Genomic DNA, 18,659 nt, shown 5'->3' on the forward strand with positions numbered 1-18,659 from the left:
ATGAATGATAAACTAAAGCTCTTTGGTTCACTTTTATTGCACCAGGTTTCTGAACCGATTAACAATACAGTGATTGTTGACTGGGATATTCTGGCCTCCAATGGGATCATCCATGCTATTCAGAGTCCTTTGAAGGTACCTCTGCAGAATAAACAGGTTAGTTATTTCTCAAGTATCTTTTCTTGAGAAATGATCAGTTTTGCATTCCTTCCTTCCCTGTTTTATAAATTAAGATCTGAGTAGTATTCCACAAGTTTATGTATTTATTTATATCCCACCTTTATTTTAATTTTTTTAGAAACAACCCAAAGCGGTGAACATATCTGACACATTTTCCTTCTCCTGTTTTCCCCACAACAACCACGCTGTGAAGTGGGATGGGCTGAGAGCGAATGACCGGCCCAAAATCACCCAGCTGGCTTTACATGGCTAAGGCAGGGCTTGAACTCTAGTGGTTAAGTCTCTTGTCTTAACCACTAGAACAAACAAAACTATTTTAAAATGGTAGCTCTCACAAGATTTGAGCATTTCCATCCTCCTTTTCATCAAACTCCATGCAGTCTTGGGAAACTTCACAAGATTTGGTAATATCCTGCAATTTAACCATGTCTCTAACAATGGACTCTTTGGGCATCAATATAAATTGCACTGAGCATTGCAAATGTGAGTCCAGATCGGGGTGAAATCCAACAGGTTCTGACAGGTTCTAGAGAACCGGTAGCGGAAATTTTGAGCAGTTCGGAGAACCGGCAAATGCCACTTCTGGTTGGCCCCAGAGTAGGGTGAGAATGGAGATTTTGCAGTATCCTTCCCCTGGAGTGGGGTGGGAATGGAGATTTTGTAATCTCCTTCCCCTGCCACGCCCACCAAGCCACGCCCACAGAACCGGTAGTAAAAAAAATTGGATTTCACCACTGGTCCAGATTACTTTTTTAAAAATACAAAATTAGTGTTCTCAGTCTGTATCATTGAACACAAATCGTTTAGACACAGAGCTTTCCAATTCTTCCTTCCCACTTCAAAATTCCCCGGGATGGTAGTGATCATAGATTATCTAAAATGGCATGCATGATGATGGTACTTTTTTTTCCTTTTTCCTTTTTTCTTTATTTGTCAAGCATGTATGAGAAAATAAGCATAAGTATAAACATAACATATAAACATATAAGTATAAACAGGTATAAGTATAAACATAAGAAACGAGTACGAATAAATGGAAACAGTAGGACACGGATGGTAGGCACGCTGATGCGCTTATGCACCATTACATTACATTACATTATTTCTCAAGTAGAAATAATTTTCTACTTCTAAATACTAACTAATGAAATACATTTTTTGAGCAAAGGTAACAGGATAGGAGAAAGAATTCGTTTTCCCGAGTTCCTTATTAGTTCATAAGACTCTTCGAGATGCAACATAATTATGAATGTCGGCAGTGATCAGTGAAAAGTGAGAGAGGTTGCAGAAATGGAGGCAGTGGTAGAAGAGAGTCCATTTCTTTGGGCATCAGAGACATGGTTAAATTGCATGATGTTACCAAATCTTGTGAACTTTCCCAAGATTACATGGGGTTTGACAAAAAAATAGAATTAAAATGGTCAGATCTTGTGAGATCTACCATTTTAAAATAGTTTTGTTGTTAATTTCTATAGCCTCTGGTTATTACTGTACTTTAGGGCAGTGGGTGCTAAGCTGATCTTTGTAAGAGGATGAAATAGCCCTATTTGCTCTTCATTGCTGCTGTTCCCACTCAATTTGTTCTGCTGATTTTATTGTTTTTCTTAAAAGTCCCCACTATTTCATTTTTTGCCCTTTTCCAAGGACAAAGAGGCAGCCTGTCACTAAGCATCGAAGCATTCATCATCCCTAGGATATGGTCTGTATAAAAATACAATGTCGCACTTTAGAAAATAGTGCAGTGCCTCTATAATTTAGCGTCCTGGAACTGAATTACGTTCTCAAAGCACATGTTTCCTTACAGCATTAGCACACAACTAGACATAATGACACAATCCTTCAGAAACGCTATTATCAGACTAATTTAAGGAAGATCTACAAATGAAATTGCATACAATTTTCTCCAAAGCCAGATGAATCTTTCAGGTTGCTTTTTCATTCTAGCCAGTGTGAAACATTAGCAGAGTAAACAAAACAATAAAGAGTGAAGATTGTTATCAGTCATTCAGACTACTTTAATTTATGTATATCTTTTAAAATACAGTTATACATAAAAGCAAAGCGCAAAGTATGCAAATGTCACAAGAAGCCTAGCTTCCTAACAAAAGAAGCAGAGTCCTCTTTTTAATATCAGGTTTTTCCTTGCAGATGTTTTGCTATTCTGAACTACATTGGAATTTAATTTGGGGGGTCCAAAAATGTCATGTAAGAGTAATAATTTATCATTAAGATACGACTTGAAAATAGCATTACTTTTTTACAGGTTTCGAGTACTGTAAAACCATCTACTGCTATGACCATTGGCATAAGCACCGTTTTTGCTGTAGTTCTGCTCTGTGCAACTATTGCTGGATTGTCCTATTTCTGCCTCAAAAGGAGAAATCAACTGATCAACTTTCGCTATTTTAGGGTAGGTAAATCCAAGCCTCAGCTTTGCTTGTAACCAAAAAAAAAAAAAAATTTTTTTTTTTGTATTCTTTCAATAGAACTTGGGTAGAAAGAATTCTGTAATTTTTGTTATAATTTCATTAGTGGTTGTAGAACCACATCCAAATCAAACATCTCAATTTAATTTTTAATTAATAATTAACACAGTATAAATAATCTTAATGGAGCTATTCTCAGAAAGTTAACCAGGTTCAAACCTAGTTAGAACTTGGATGGGAGTCACCAAATGTAAGCTGGCCAGAAAAGTTGAGAAAAAGGAAAGCAAGAACAAACCGTCTCCATATTGTTGCCAAAGAAATTATATTTTTGTGTCTATGCCATTCCTAGGAGTCAAACTTGGCTTGCAGGAGATTTTATTTAATAATGTAGTGATCATTTTTTTTTGGACTTTTCCAGCTAAAAAAAATAATGTTGTAAATTGCCTGAAATCACTAGGTTGGGTGACTTGGGAAGCTATATAAATTGTGTTTTGTTTCTTCCATCCATCCATCCATCCATACATACATACATACATACCATGTTCCCCCGAAAATAAGACTGTCTTATATTTTTTTGAACCTTGAAATAAGCGCCTTATTTTCTGGGCGGTCTTATTATTTTGGGGCGCATGGTGCAAGATGGGGCTCTCTTGCCACTTTACCTGATTTCCAGCTCTGTTTTCCTAACCCTAACCAGAGGAAATGGCAGGGACTGGCTGTGCATGCGTTTAAATATTTTCGGGGGAGGGCTTATTTTCAGGGGAGGGCATATTTTGGGGGGGAGTCTTATTTTTGGGGAAACACGGTACATACTTTACATACATATACATACATACAAAATCTCAGATTAGCTTTAAATTTCCTTGGCTAAATCACTTTGTCTCAGCTGTCTATTCAGGTTTGCTGAAGCATGCTGATTCATTTTTACTGAATAGTTTGCAGAACAAAGTCATGCTTAATATGTTTACTTATAGGCTGAACTAGATGATGATGAACCTTCGTGGCAGGAAAGGAGCCCACACTTAGTATCCATTCCAAATCCTATTTATGGAGCAGATATCTCAATCTATGAGCCATTTGAGGTAAGACAACTGAAACATTAGTGCTGAATATTTTCAGATACCAACCCATAATGCAATTGTTATCTACATTGCAACCAAAGCTAGGGATAGCCAAATTGTTTCTATACATGGCATACTTTGTGCATAAAATGGCTGCTTTTGAATGATCCCTTTGAGGAGCCAAATCCATGGGCTCCACTTTCAGCATACTGAGTGGGAGTCGCCTATTTTAGATGGTTGCTGCAGATGGGAAAAAATGTATTTGAACATGCCATTCCACTTTAGTTTCTCTGAATGTAAACAGAACATATAAAATGTGTTATTTTTTGAATGCACCTATGAAGTCCAATACAACTGGAGGAACTGGTCAGATTCTGTTATTGGTTTTAGCTGTCGGGAATACCAATATGAAGTTAGATTATTTATTTATTAAATTTATATGCCACCTATCTAAATGTTACAGATTAACTGACCATTTTTGTATCTTTGTTTCAGGAGTCTCTCCACAGAGAAGATTTTGTCGATGCTGAAGACATTCTTGGACAATAATAATATACTGTAATACAACCAGGATACAAAAATTCCAGAAATTTTGATATTTTGAAGAAACATTCCATATACCTCAATTCTATTCCTTTTAAAGTTTATGGGAAGGAATTATGATCGAAAGAGCTATCGGTATTTACAATCCCATAAACAATTTCCAATTTTTTGTTTAGAATTCATTCCCTCATGTTGTATTGCCTCTTTTTAGAGATCTTCAGGAATAAGTTCTGAGTGTAACTCTAATATGAATGGAAAGAACTTGAAGACATATGTAGCATGCACAGAATCCTTTGGATCCTGTCCATAAACCTTCAATCATCTACTTATGAATGACTCATGAATGTGTCTGGCAAATGGATACTGTGAGAACCCTGAATGGACCAATGAAATTTCAGTTCAGATTTAATGAATGGATAAATTTACTTTGAAACTGCACTACTGAGCTTACTGGTAAACTGCAGACAGCACATATTTGTAAGCATTCTGAATTTTAATGCACTGTAATGCAATTCTTAACATTTTTTAATACTAGGTAAGCATGAGTACATCAACATGCTACCAGTAAAGATGCCAATTATCTCTCTTTGCCTTATAATTAGTATTGTTTCTTTCTCTCTTCCCATGAAGAAAACTGAAATATATTAATTGTAGGACTATTCCATAATGAAACAATGTATTATTTTTGTAAAAAATAAATGGTGTTATGCCTAATAACCAAACGTATCGATATCTCACCCTTGCAACAACAAATATTGTCATTCCAATATCATGTATTTGAACATTCCATTTAGACCAAGTATTGGAAATTATTCTTACACACACAATTCTGGAAAAGATAAACACAATATTTTATTTTGTGGACAGACTCAGGAATCAGAATTAACCATTGTACCCAATTTTGGAAAAATATCAAATTATTATCCAAGTTTTTAATCTCCTATTTCTAAACGATCTAGCTTTTGCTGATCAGCCTACCTTTAAAAGTAGCAGACACTGTCTCATCGTCTTTACCGAGCAGAGTTTAGGAAGTTAATTTCACATTTAAGAAGATAAACTAACTAGGCCTCATTGGTATTTTAAATGGCAGCTATTTTTCAGAGAAATGCCTACCTCCAATACTGCACCATTGTGGTATTCCTACTTCTTTCATCTATCCTGATGCCTCTTTCATGATGCAGCTTTACCTTTTGCTCTCAATGCCCTTTTAGGGGCAAAATATGGGTGAAAAGTGGTTCATCAATGAAACAGTTCCCATGGATTGGCAAAGCAAAGGCACTGTCTCAGCAAAAGAAAGAAGAGACATGAATCTCCAGAGAAAAGCTCCAGAAATGCAACCCTAGAGATGGCAACATCCATGATCTTTCCTAATATAACAATTTTCTATAGAACAGACACTTGTAGAGAATCATCATATACATTCCTATTTTCCATACATAACTATGGCAAGTTAGCTTGTGCACACAGTGCGTCTTTCCCCTGAAGTGGCAGTTCAAAGTGCAGAAGTCCTCACTTGGGTCGGGGGTTAATTTTCCCCAAATCTTCAAGTTGGTTTGAGGGATGGATAGAAAAGAGATATCAAATAACCAACAGCATTCTTAGCAATCTGTCAGTCTTAACATGATCCGTATGCTATAACATAGGTAAAGGTTCCCCTCGCACAAATGTCCTAGTCGTTCCTGACTCTAGGGGGCGGTGTTCATTTCCATTTCAAAGCCGAAGAGCCAGCGCTGTCCAAAGGCATCTCTGTGGTCATGTGGCCGCCATGACTAAACGCCAAAGGCGCACGGAATGCTGTTACCTTCCCACCAAAGGTGGTCCCTATTTTTCTACTTGCATTTTTTACGTGCTTTCGAACTGCTAGGTTGGCAGAAGATGCTGTAACATACTACAATCTTAATTATCACAGTGTTTTTTTTAAAAAATTGGGTAAGAGATAACTTATTTGATAATGCTTCAAAACTTTGAAAAGTAGGCACTTTTTGAAAAGCTTAAAATCTGTGAAGGAGTATAGTATACAACATCCAATTTCCAATTTGTAATCATCTTGCATCTAGCATCTAGGAGACAACCCAATGTGATGGGTTGAAATCGCATCGCTAACATGAAATCACAAACTACCAACTTAGTAACTACTCAAAGATTTCTTTGGTTCATCTTGGGATATTCAAGCATTCTTCCGTTCCTTGAAAGCCAATGCCTTGAAAACCATCTCTAGTGAGAATCTGAATAGTTCTAACAATCTAAGTAGCCTCAGTCAATCATTATTTCATTTATAGATATAACTTGAATTATAGCAGCATTAGAGAATCTAACGGGTAAAACCCAACACACAACAGTGTAACCTTAATATAAACAGCTTCCTAAGTCCAGCCTTAAATAAGAGCTTCCAATTCAAGAACATTCCATTCTTAATATGTATTTCTTATATCTGACTCTGATACAGCGATGGTCCTGACTGGCAATAGTTCATGATCAAGTGCAGAAAAAATAGAGTCCCACAACACTTATATCTAATCTAAGACATAAGCCTTTTGTGGATTAAAAAAAACCAGCATCTCTGAACTAAGTTTAAAAGTTCATGGTAAGTCCGCACAAATTCTGAAACACAAAACAATTTAGTTTTGATGATTCACCATTCCTAAAAGACCATTATTTTTATACTAGATAAACTTATGATTTGTTTTCTGATGATTTTTTTTAGCTGTTAGTGATAGAAGAAAAATCCTTTCCATTATAGTTGGGTAATGGCTCTAGCAACCACTATTTTAATCTTTTATTATTCTAGCCATGCATACAATGTCTAGAGGTCAGCTTAATCTGTATATTTGTGCTTTGATGTCTAAAAATTCTTATAAATTCAGTACATAAATTAGCATTTTATGAAATAGGCTATTCAACTAAAGATAATTTATTCACCTACTGTTATGAAAAACTGTTTTTTTGTATGTTAAATAGGGGTGGCTTTAATATATAAATATACATCATCTGATAAATTCAGGATCAAGTGATGGCTTGAATTTGTAAATGAGCCATTACATACTTAATATCACATTAACTGATGTTATCAAATTGTGAATCTGAGTGATGTCACGTCACACATGAATGAATGAGTGTGGTCTCTAATGGCATATCTGGTTTATATAGACATGTACTATACGCCATTCTTTAGAAATACACCAGTTAGTATCTTCAAATTTGTAACTGAATGTGAACTGATTGGTGAGCTGAATAGGAACTATTTCAATTTCTATTATTTCATATATTGTATAGGTGATGTAGCAAGGATTCGTGCGGAAGTTACATTTTGAATATGTTGTTCTAAAGAAGAAATAGATTTATAATCTCTCTGCCAGAATCACTATAACCCGACCAACATGTAGAACCTTTCTGAGCACACAAAGACAGCTGTGACTAAATTACAGATGCCAAATTTAAAACGTATTCTTAGAGCTTAATCAAGCATGGTTAATATATTTTACCACCAGGATTTCAGATGTAAAATTTGTGCCACCTTTCCATTCATTTTCTATTAGGAAGTGCTCAGAACAGAAGTACAACAGTGATCATATGGTAGCAGCAGTCCCCTAAAAGGAACCTAAGATTCTACTACACATGTCATAATCCCTTTTATCGAATGTGCACCATTTCTTCTAAGAATGGAGTCTTCATGCAACCTGTGCAGAGTTGATCCATCCAAAGAGGAGCTTCATGCTGTAGAGGCGTTCGGCGAGGATAAAATGTAAAATTCACATCATAGTTTAGTAGGCAACTGATGGACGCCATGTAAATATCAGAAAAACGAATCAGTCTTCGAGAAAAGTAGGTTGGGTTGTGGAAGGTTCGAAAAATGCTACCGAACTGGGGGTTAAACAGATTCTTTGCAAGTGACCTGAAAGGAAAGAAGTTGGTATAATCAAATTAGATAGAGAACCTGGGAGAGGAAGAGAAAAGAATATAGAAAATGTACTAATATTACACAATGATCCACCTTATCCTGCTGCTATCCCCAGAAGACAAGGAATGTGTATCATAAATGTTGGTTTCTAGTTTTGGTTGGACAATCTGCTAATTCCATCCCAATTTCATTTTTTTCCCCTTTCCGACTATCTTAGAAAATGGTTTGTTTCTTATTTAGAGCACAAGGAACGAAAAAGACAGGACAATAGTCAGGAGATATGAGCTTTTAAAAAGTGAAGCCTAAAGAAATTCAAAACAATTTGAGAGAAAACATGATTCCAGAAAAAGAAAACAAACTAAAGTCAACCATGAGGGAAAGTAAAATCAAAGAAATAAAAAAATAAATTTTCATCAAGGCCAAAAATGAGAAATCCAGAAGTTCCAAACCTGGCCAATTCTTTATCTTTCTACAACATAAAAATTTTCACAACATAAAAATATTTTACAGGGCACCAATTAAGAAGCTGTAGTAGTATGTTACTTAAAACAGAACATTGTGTTTGCAATTTGTAAAGTGTACATTTTAAATCATTCCTAGAATAAAAGAACACATCATAAACAAGATAGCTCACCTAATCTCCTGTCGCTCTTTCATCCACTCTAAAAGCACTTGCTTCGATTCTGCATCTTGATACATCTAAAATTAAAAGGAGGAAATTAAAGCAAAAGACCAATGACTGAACAATGCTGTTTCTAAAGATGAGCTTTCTACAAGGAAAAAAACCCCACATATTCCAATATTTGCAGAAAACATTTCAGAATACAACACAATCAAGAACGCCTATCCAAGAACTGTGCTTAATCTAGTTGAAGGAAATGACAACTACAGAGTGATGCCCAAGCAGTGGTGAGTTGCCCCCGGTTCGCACCGGTTCTATAGAACCAGTAGTAAAACCGGCAGGAGGCTCCGCCCACAGAACCTGATGTCATCAAAATGCTTCTGGGCATGCGCAGAAGAGCGAGCGAGCAAAGCGTGTGCGTGCGGCTGGCCCCATTACAAACCGGTAGTAAAGGTAAGTAGAACCCACCCCTGTGCCCAAGTACTACTTACTCTAGCCCAGTCTATTTTACCTGCATTCTCTCCAGAAGTCCTGTAAGAGCTTGCTGCCAGGTCAAAGAGTGCATATATTGTTCTGTATTGATGATTCGTATTTCTGTTTCTAATTCTGGAACTATGGCACCTGTCCTCCAACCGTGACGTAGCATGAGGTCCTTAAACAGAAGGTGAGAAAGGCAGTGGAGTGACTTACTGACTTAGGATCCTGTGATTCAGCCTTACAGAAAAAGCCTTCAATAGTTCACTTACATCACTTTTCTTGCAGAATGAGGCACATCAAGATCATAAAGGGAGGGGGGGAAAAGACACATTTTTCATCCAGTTTACAAAAATAGCCCTGCCTGCTTATTTGGGGCATTTCTTTCTTTGTCCAACGCAATCAGAAAGATAACTATTTATAAATCTATACATCTTATAAATCTATGGGTTTTTGTCTAAGTTACTAGCCTCATTAAGTATGATAATCATATGGCAGTTTTGGATTTTGAACTTGGAATGACCCTCCAGGATAGGAATGCATTGGCCCTGATACTAAAAAATAATCCCCAAAACAATTAATCTGTTCCTCAAGAATTGCAAAAATGAGATGCCTCCCCATTTTTCATTTAATCTTTTCTTTCCCTTACATTTTCATAAAGAGAAAAACCCCTAATAATGCAGAATGTTTAAAAACCACTATTTCTTGAGAACTCCTTTGAGAATTTGAATACTTAACAGCAAATGTCTATGGAGATTCTCAGTCATCCAGGTCAGGGTTGTCCTAAAGGTGCTTTTTTCTTCAAGACTTCAACTGGACTTTCTGGTTTTTCTTTGAGGACATTTCGCTTCTTGGATGAGAAGCTGAAGAAGCTTCTTGGATGAGAAGTGAAATGTCTTCAAAGAAAAACCAGAAAGTCCAATTGCCTCCTGAAGAAAAAAGCACCTTTGGGATACTTAACAGTAAAAAAAAAAAATGGCTGAAGGGTGGTTTTAGCTTAATAGTATTAACAGAATGTTCTGTAAAAATGCCTGATATTGGTATACTATTTATAAAACAGCATCAAAAGAAAATTAATTAACCAGGCACAATTATGACACACATTTGCAGAAAAGTTGCCTGCACTCAAACAGATCTTGTCTAGCCCAATATTTCAAGTGGGTGACATCCCAAGGCCTGTTTTCTTTCTTATGTGATTAGAAAAAATATCCAAATGAAATATCAAGGTGGTTTCCATAAAACACAATACACGTCTAAAATTATGACACCAGATACTCTAACAAAGAAGCCAATGTTATCATTGAATAAAAATTAAATAAAGCAGGACTCTGAAGAGATTTCATAATAGTGGCATAAGTCCCAAGAAGGGTGTGCAGATAGCTATGGAAGCCACCCACAGGACATAAACACAGCAACCTGAAATGTCAAGCAGAGGCTGGAACCCTTCAGATCTGTGTGTATGGTCCAGTAATCGTGGTTCTGTATGGTTCAGCGAGGTGCAAGTTTACAAAAGATCAAGACTCACTGAATCCAGTGGAACTCATTTCTGATTGAACAAGCCCAGCTACAGGCATCACATAACAAGCAATCCCTGCAGCACAGATCCACACTCCCCTCAGTTTGAAAAGATACTGTATCTTCAAAACTGTGAACCTTTAGTTTCAAAATTCATGGTGAACTGCTGATGCATATGGCTTCTTCCATTTTTCTTTTTTAGCTGCAGCATCCTTCATTTTCATGCCCCCACCCTACCTCCCCAAACTAAATATGACAATAAGGAATGATGTAGCATTGCTGTCATAAGAGACGAGAGTTGGACATCACAACAAAATATTTCATTTCTACATTGTGTGCTGAAATGTCTATAAATCAACATTCCATTTACATATGAGGATGAATCCTGGTAGAGGATTAAGAGCCTTGGTAGTACAGGGGTTTAAGGCACCCTGTTATTAAGCTGGTTATTAAGACCAGCTGCCTGCAATTATTGCAGGGTTCGAATCTCGCCAAGGCTCAAGGTTGACTCAGCCTTCCATCCTTTCTAAGGTAGGTGAAATGAGGACCCAGTTTGTGGGGGCAATAAGCTGACTTTGTATAAATATACAAAAGGATGAAGGCTATTGCTGAGCACATTGTAAGCCGCCCTGAGTCTTCGGAGAAGGGCGGCATATAAATCAAATTTAAAAAAAAAATTGGGGCAGAAATGTTTGTCTTCTCAGATAAAATGGAGGATAGATTAGATGATAGATAGATAGATAGATAGATAGATAGATAGATAGATAGATAGATAGATAGATAGATAGATAGATAGAGATGATAGATAGATAAATGGATAGATGAGATAGATGAGATAGATAGATAGATAGATAGATAGAGATGATAGATAGATAAATGGATAGATGAGATAGATGAGATAGATAGATAGATAGATAGAGAGAGAGAGAGAGAGAGAGAGAGAGAGAGAGAGAGAGAAATATATAGATGTAGATAGATGATAGACAGACAACACAATTTTGATTTTAAAATAAGAAAGTTGTTACATACAAGTTAAGGAAAAAAAGGAATTATTATTTTTAAAAAAGATGTTCCTGTACATATGTGTTTAGGATGGAAAAGGTATTCAAAAGAATACAACCGAGAGAAATGAATCTTTTAAACTCTATATTGCTTTTTTAAACTTGGTTAAAAAAGGAACCGTGTAATATAATTTAACGGGTTATGAATACTTCAAAATCACAAGCTCTAAGATCTGGATATTTTCCATTCTATATCTTGATAAACAACACTGATTAATTCAATGAGCACAAAACAAACCCTTTGTGTCTCCATAGCAGACACAGAACATTAAGTGACACTGACGTCGGCTGATGCAAAAAAAAAAAGTTTTGCGGCACTTACTGCAAGGTCACTGTACAAATGGTCACCAAAATAAAGGACCTTGGAGCCACGCCAGCCTGTTAGCCGCAGAAAATCAAACAGATTGCCCTGAAATGTAGAAAAAAGAAAGAAAGTGAGAATAAACCAAATATCCCGTTCCTTTATAGCAAAGGAAAACATTGCATGCTCGGCTTGAAAAGGTCAAGAAAATACATCTCTTAGCACTTTGATTTTTCTACAGAGCAAAGGAAAAATATTTCTTCATCATGAGCTGCTTATTTAAAAACGGCTAGAGACAGAGGCTTAAGGAGTTCTCACGGGAACTTGAATCAAATTAAAGAAAATGGGAATTCCTTAAAACCAAGTTTATAATCCTATCATTTCTTTTAATGATTAGCTTGCTGTATTTTTTTTTTCTTACACATACACGCAAACGCACACTACTAGATGTCTAAAACAATTTATTGCGGCTATAATGGGAAAACTTTTCCCATTATAGCCGCAATAAATTGTTTTAGACATCTAGTGGCAGTAAATTAAGCCACTGCTTCACTAAGTAAACTGAACAACTGTGATAGTTTGTTACCTACCGAATTTGTGCTGAAATATTATTTTAAACTTGATATACCAAATCTAGGTCCTGTTGTAATATTTCATACCTCAAAGCAAGGATTTTCAAAGCAAGATACACATTTTTTTTTATAAGGATTGCTGCAGATCCATTATTTCATAGTTCAACCTTTCTGTGAACAATATAGTCTCCTTCTAGTAAAAGTAAAGGTAAAGGTTCCCCTTGCACATATGTGCTAGTTGTTCCCGACTCTAGTAGGTGGTGCTCATCTCAGTTTCAAAGCTGAAGAGCCAGCCCTGCCAGAAGACGTCTCTCTGGTCATGTGGCCGGCATGACTAAACGCCAAAGGTGCACAGAACACTGTTACCTTCCCACCAAAGGTGGTCCCTATTTTTCTACTTGCATTTTTAATGTGCTTTCAAACTGCTAGGTTGGCAGAAGCTGGGACAAGTAATGGGAGCTCACCCTGTTACGCGGCACTAGGGATTCGAACAGCTGAACTGCCGACCTTTCGATCGACAAGTTCAGCATCTTAGCCACTGAGCCACCGCATCCCTCTTTAGAATCTCCCTCTACTAGGTATTAAAAATGGGAGACCAAGTCAAGCTGTCTCTTTTATTATTATTGACATAACACATTCATCACATTCAACATAGGCCTGAAACTATCATGGTCATGCTTTGAAGCTCTCTGTCTCTGTTTAACACTAATCAAAAGACATTTTAATGCTTGATACAAAACAGAGAACCAATTATGCCAATTTCAGTGGAAATGTTAACCAGACGTAACTATCATTTACCCACTGTCCCAGTGATCTGAAAATGCTAATTTGTTGACTTCCACATCACAGTCTCTTATAAAGCTGCAGGCCAAAATAATTTCCAAACTGAAAATCTTCTACTCATGTATAAGATCACATATGGTATGAATTCATAAAGTAGTTTCTAGTTTCCCAGCCTCATTCCCAGAGGGTTCCCATTTGCAAATACGTCATTTTGTCATATTTTGCCTTCATTATATATCTGGATAATGCTTCAGTCATTGGCCTGGATCCCATACAAGATTCCCATGGAAAGGAGGTCTTCTTCCAGCCATGGAAGGCTTCTGATTCAATGAGATTCCACTAACAGAAGGCAAAGAAGGCAACTTTTTAATTAACCCTCCTTGAATCCCATGCTGTGCAAACCGACTTCAGGACTGATGACTCTCTACAACAATCAAATAGAGGTCTATAATGGAAGTTTGGACAGAGCTCCTGTTGATGGAAAATTCTGAGCATGTCTCTATTAATGCGAGTGACTCTTGCTGGCTGAATAAAATCAAGATTCAAACCCTTGTTCAATTAGCATGAAATCACAATGCCCCAAATTATATTGCTTCAGCAATAAAATGTTCCCAGGGTTTGGTTTAAATTAGTGTTCTAGTCAGTGGTGGAATTCAATTTTTTTTTACTACTGGTTCTGTGGGCGTGGCTTGGTGAGCGTGGCAGGGGAAGGATACTGCAAAATCCCCATTCCCACCCACTCTGGGGCCAGCCAGAGGTAGTATTTGCCGGTTCTCCGAATTACTCAAGATTTCCGCTACCAGTTCTCCAGAACCTGTCAGAACCTGCTGAATAGCACCCCTGGTTCTAGTTCAAAATAAGTCCTGAAGTTCTGAAAGTCTATTACTAGCAAATTTTCATTATCATCTTCCAAGTAATAACAATCTTCTCACCCCCTTCTGAGGATTATACTAATTCCTGGAGGAAAGAAAATAGGAAACTGACTATTAAGCCTACAAAGAAAACATTAAAAAACATTGTTTTTGAGGGAAAACAATGGAGACTGAATAATCTTAAAATAAAGAGTGTGGACATGAATTAGAAGAACAGTTAATTGTCCAGCACAGACTACACATTATTTAACTTTTGTCATATAATTATCTCAGATGTTCAATTTCAACATCGGGAGATGCTAGCAATTTAAAAGAAAGAATACATGAATAGAATAGAAAATTAAGCTATTAGAAAGGAAAGTAACAAAGATTATTTTTCATGTTATCCTCATATTTGAAGTGAACTCCAGAAAGTTAACATTTATTAAATACCCCATGAAGTAAAGACAAATAACTAAGTAATTTACCTGTTTATAGATTTTCCCCTTTTCCAGTTTGTTTATTTTGTCCCAGTGAAGAGAACCTTCTTCATCTATTTTTCTGAAAGGTCTTCAAAAAGTCAAAACATTGAAGTTATAGGCTTCATTACAAAAATGCTACAAGAAAACCTTTTAAACTGCAAATGAAAAGAATTTCAAGTGCATTACTTTAGCTACTAAAATTAATACATAAATAAAAATGTATTACATAAAAAATTAATACATAAAAAAAGAGCCTGTAGTACAGTGAACTAAAGCACACTGTTATTAACATCTGCTGCTTGCAATTACTGCAAGTTCAAATCTCACCAGGCTCAAGGTTGACTCAGCCTTCCATCCTTTCAAAGGTAGGTGAAATGAGGACCCAGATTGTGGGGGCAATAAACTGACTTTGTATAAATATACAAAAGTATGAAGGCTATTGCTTAACACATTGTAAGCCGCCCTGAGTCTCTAGAGAAGGGCGGCATATAAATTAAAGTAAAAAAAAAAAAGTAATACATAGATGAAATAAAATGGAAAAGCTTGTACAGGCAGTTCTCAATTTACAACAGTTCATTTAGTGACCTTTTAAAGTTACAACAGCACTGAAAAATGTGACGTATGACCGTTTTTCACACTTACGACCGCTGTAGCATCCCCATGGTCACATAATCAAAATTCAGATGCTTGGCAAGTGGTTCATATTTATGAGTGTTGCAGTGTCCCACAGTCATGTGATCAGCTTTTGCGACCTTCTGACAAGCAAAGTCAATGGGGAATCCAGATTCACTTAACAACCATGTTACTAACTTAACAACTGCAGTGATTCACTTAACAACTCTGGCAAGAAAAGTCATCAAGTGGGGCAAACCCACTTAACAAATTTTGGGCTCAATTTTGGTCGTAATTTGAGGACTACCCGCACTGAGATTATTATCACGTAAACCAAATTTACTGAAAAATGTGTTAATTAAAGCAAAAGCTGAGGCTCTTGCATATATTGTTATACTTATCTTATTCCCCCATATTCTAACTTCTGGAGCTTGTCCCAAACCAATATTTCACAGAGACTTTAGGATGTGTGGCCTTCAACTTTCAGATTTCATTTTACAGCTGATGAGATTGAGAAACACTGCCCTAACTTGCACTGTGAAGGTTGATTTCCAACTATTTTGAAACAGGAAACCCACAAACAGGGTAAGCCTAAACCTAAATTGTTACCCAGAAGAAGAAACAACTTTACCACCCAGAACTCAGAAAAAACAAACAAACATAAATAACCCCAAAGAAACCTAAGAATACCAGCTCTGATGATATAATAAAGAGTTGTATCCAATGTATGTTTTCATCCCATTGCTGCAACCTTCCAGTTTTGCAAGTGATTATATATGGTCCTGGGACACCAAAAGACAGTCTTCTCCTAGTTTAATTAATGTCATAATACTTTGTTTCAAACATGAAATTTCACAAAATGGAATTTTGAGAACCAAGTATAAAACAAGGTGCTTTAAACATTTTGGAAATAGATCAAGCTCCAAACAATATAATCTTGACCTCAGAACTGTTTTCTTTGAGGCTTGAAACACTTTCCCTCTGGAGCAAACGGCTTACTTGTGCTCAAAATAGCAGTTCCACACTCAAAGCAATATTTTGTAAAATTTCACACTTCAGACACTACATACTGTACTTGACACTACACTACACGCATGCATGCACACTCACATTCACACACACCCATCCAGCCCAAAAGAAAGAATAAGCAGACACACAAATGAAAACCAGAATAGCTTGAATTTTCTGTAGATAAATTTTTCTGTTCAGTGTCTATCATTATACAGGGTAATAAAGCCTCAACATCAGTTGCACAGTGGCCTAGAGTTGAAGATATGTGCCTCCCACTCAGAAGGTTGAGAGTTCAATCCTAGGCAGCAGTAGATGTTTCTCTATCAGGGTGCAAAGAGAAAATATCTGCTGTGAACTCTGAGTAGGCATCAGGAAAGACATATGGTCAGTAAATGTTCAGCTCCACTCAGTCGCCCTGACTTCACCCCAAAACTAAGGATTAAAGCATCACAAAAAGAAAAAAAAAGGCCTCAACATTCTTCTCATGAGACTGGGAAACAATTTAATATGTTTACACATAATCTGGAAGATAGTTTTAAAAGTGTGAGCTGACCTGGCAAGACTTTAATTGTACAGAATAACTTGGCATCTATTCCTTAAAATCCTATCACTTGCAAAATTAATTCCTCCCTGCCACAAGATGCTAGGATAATATCCACGGTATGGCATCATGATATGGTACATTTTGGGACCAGTTCTGCTTTAGAGGCAGCTAATTATTAATGGCAGAAAAAGTAATACAACCAATATACTTACTTTCGCTTATCGGTAAAGAAACTGGGCTTATCTGCTTGCACAATGACCATGTCAAAAAGGTCCTGCCAATTTTTGCCAACCATGTACTTCATCCCTTTATCGCTATAGGCAAAACAGGGGGGAAATGTAAGTAACTTCACTGTTCACTTTCTTAAGCAAAACAGCTACTCTCAGAGTTCCTTCATGCAGTATTTCTGATTATGTGTCATTTAGTACACAAAGCAAGCAGCACAGTTCCTAACTAGCTTTGTTAGCTGGTAAGAATATGTGGCTTTTCATCAATTTGGGGATTAGCAGAGAATGGCATCTTGGCTCCCGGGTAATGCTTAACTTTATAAGCATTTGGAAAAAGCAAGCCTTGTTCCCAGAAGTTTCTTAGGCAAAGTTCAAAGCCTTCTTCTTTTTCTAGGATTAGAAAATGAGTGGATTTGGCCAATGCAGCCAGGATTTGCTATCAATCCCACTGTTAGAAACATTATGTATATAATGGCCATCAACAACACTGAGACTCTTATAGGGATTACTTAAGGAACCAATTTGTAGGATTATAGACAACTAAGGAGTGCAGGCACTGAACAAATACCGCCTTTGATTTGAGGCATGTTTGGAGTTGTTTGGAGTTGTAAAGAATGGTTTTTATGTCTCTAAACACTCCGATAACATTTACTAAGAACAACATTAATGTTTTATATTTCTCATTTTTTTACAATTGTTCCAAAACCTCTAAGAATGTGAGACCATATCATTTTATGAGAAGTAGGATTTTAGGTATTACAGAATATTAGAGACCTAAAAATTTCCTAGAACACTACTAGCTCTCCCCAGATTTTTTTTTTTTTTAATATGAAACTTTAATTAGAGAGAGGGAAGGCTGAGATATGAAAAACATATAGAGACCTTCTAACATTATAGCACACTGGCCTTAGTGTGCTATAATGTTGAATGTTTGAAAAGTAAAGGATTCAACTTTACCATTTTTAAAAGTACATCTTTACAATTGTGGGAATTAGATTTTAAGACAGGCTTGTATGAGAAAGTATAAAAGTATTAATGGTCACTGAATCGTATGATGCTATTAAGATAAGCTATCTTCACTGAACATTTTCAGTCCTCATATTTCTCTCTTTATGTCTGTGCATGACTGATCATTTCATCAAGATGAATCATGCAGGTTAATACTTACACAAAACTAAAAGGACTGTTTGTGATGAGAAAGAGTTTTTTGTTGTTGTTAACCAGTCTATTTAAGACAGCGTATATTTCATCTCCATGAAGAATATATTTCTCTGCAAGAAACAGGTGAAGCTAAGCATACTATAAGCATTTGAATATTATAATGGTAAAAGATACAATTTAGTTACATTTCACCTGGTGATAATGAAATACTGGTAATCCATCTACAGAAAGTATGGGAGTTCTCCAAAGAAGGAAAGAATGACAGGCCCAAGAGTTCTTCCTTTCTCTAAATCTCTGTTCTCAACTCACATTTCTTTTGCCAAGCAGAAAGTGAC

At 36.4% G+C, this 18,659-nt stretch overlaps 2 protein-coding genes across 4 annotated transcripts in view; one reads left to right on the forward strand and one right to left on the reverse strand.

The window, feature by feature from the left end:
- Positions 1-4,932, forward strand: part of STAB1 (stabilin 1) — a 113,715-nt gene extending 108,783 nt beyond the window's left edge. For all 3 annotated transcript variants that reach the window (XM_034439287.3, XM_034439302.3, XM_034439294.3), the window contains 4 exons: positions 46-156; positions 2,444-2,590; positions 3,581-3,688; positions 4,163-4,932. In XM_034439287.3, coding sequence (XP_034295178.1) covers positions 46-156; positions 2,444-2,590; positions 3,581-3,688; positions 4,163-4,216 — 420 coding nt within the window. In that variant the 3' untranslated portion in view covers positions 4,217-4,932. The remainder of the gene's footprint in view (positions 1-45; positions 157-2,443; positions 2,591-3,580; positions 3,689-4,162) is intronic.
- Positions 4,933-5,037: 105 nt separating this feature from the next.
- Positions 5,038-18,659, reverse strand: part of NT5DC2 (5'-nucleotidase domain containing 2) — a 40,354-nt gene continuing 26,732 nt past the window's right edge. Inside the window, exons 8-14 of the mRNA XM_034439312.3 lie at positions 18,332-18,434; positions 17,149-17,250; positions 14,776-14,857; positions 12,103-12,189; positions 9,242-9,382; positions 8,743-8,807; positions 5,038-8,102 (exon numbers count right to left, since the gene is read on the reverse strand). Of these exons, the coding sequence (XP_034295203.1) occupies positions 7,841-8,102; positions 8,743-8,807; positions 9,242-9,382; positions 12,103-12,189; positions 14,776-14,857; positions 17,149-17,250; positions 18,332-18,434 (842 nt within the window). The 3' untranslated portion in view covers positions 5,038-7,840. The remainder of the gene's footprint in view (positions 8,103-8,742; positions 8,808-9,241; positions 9,383-12,102; positions 12,190-14,775; positions 14,858-17,148; positions 17,251-18,331; positions 18,435-18,659) is intronic.

This window comes from Pantherophis guttatus, chromosome 2, assembly GCF_059756535.1.
Source record: "Pantherophis guttatus breed Tessera chromosome 2, ASM5975653v1, whole genome shotgun sequence".
NCBI lineage: Eukaryota > Metazoa > Chordata > Lepidosauria > Squamata > Colubridae > Pantherophis > Pantherophis guttatus.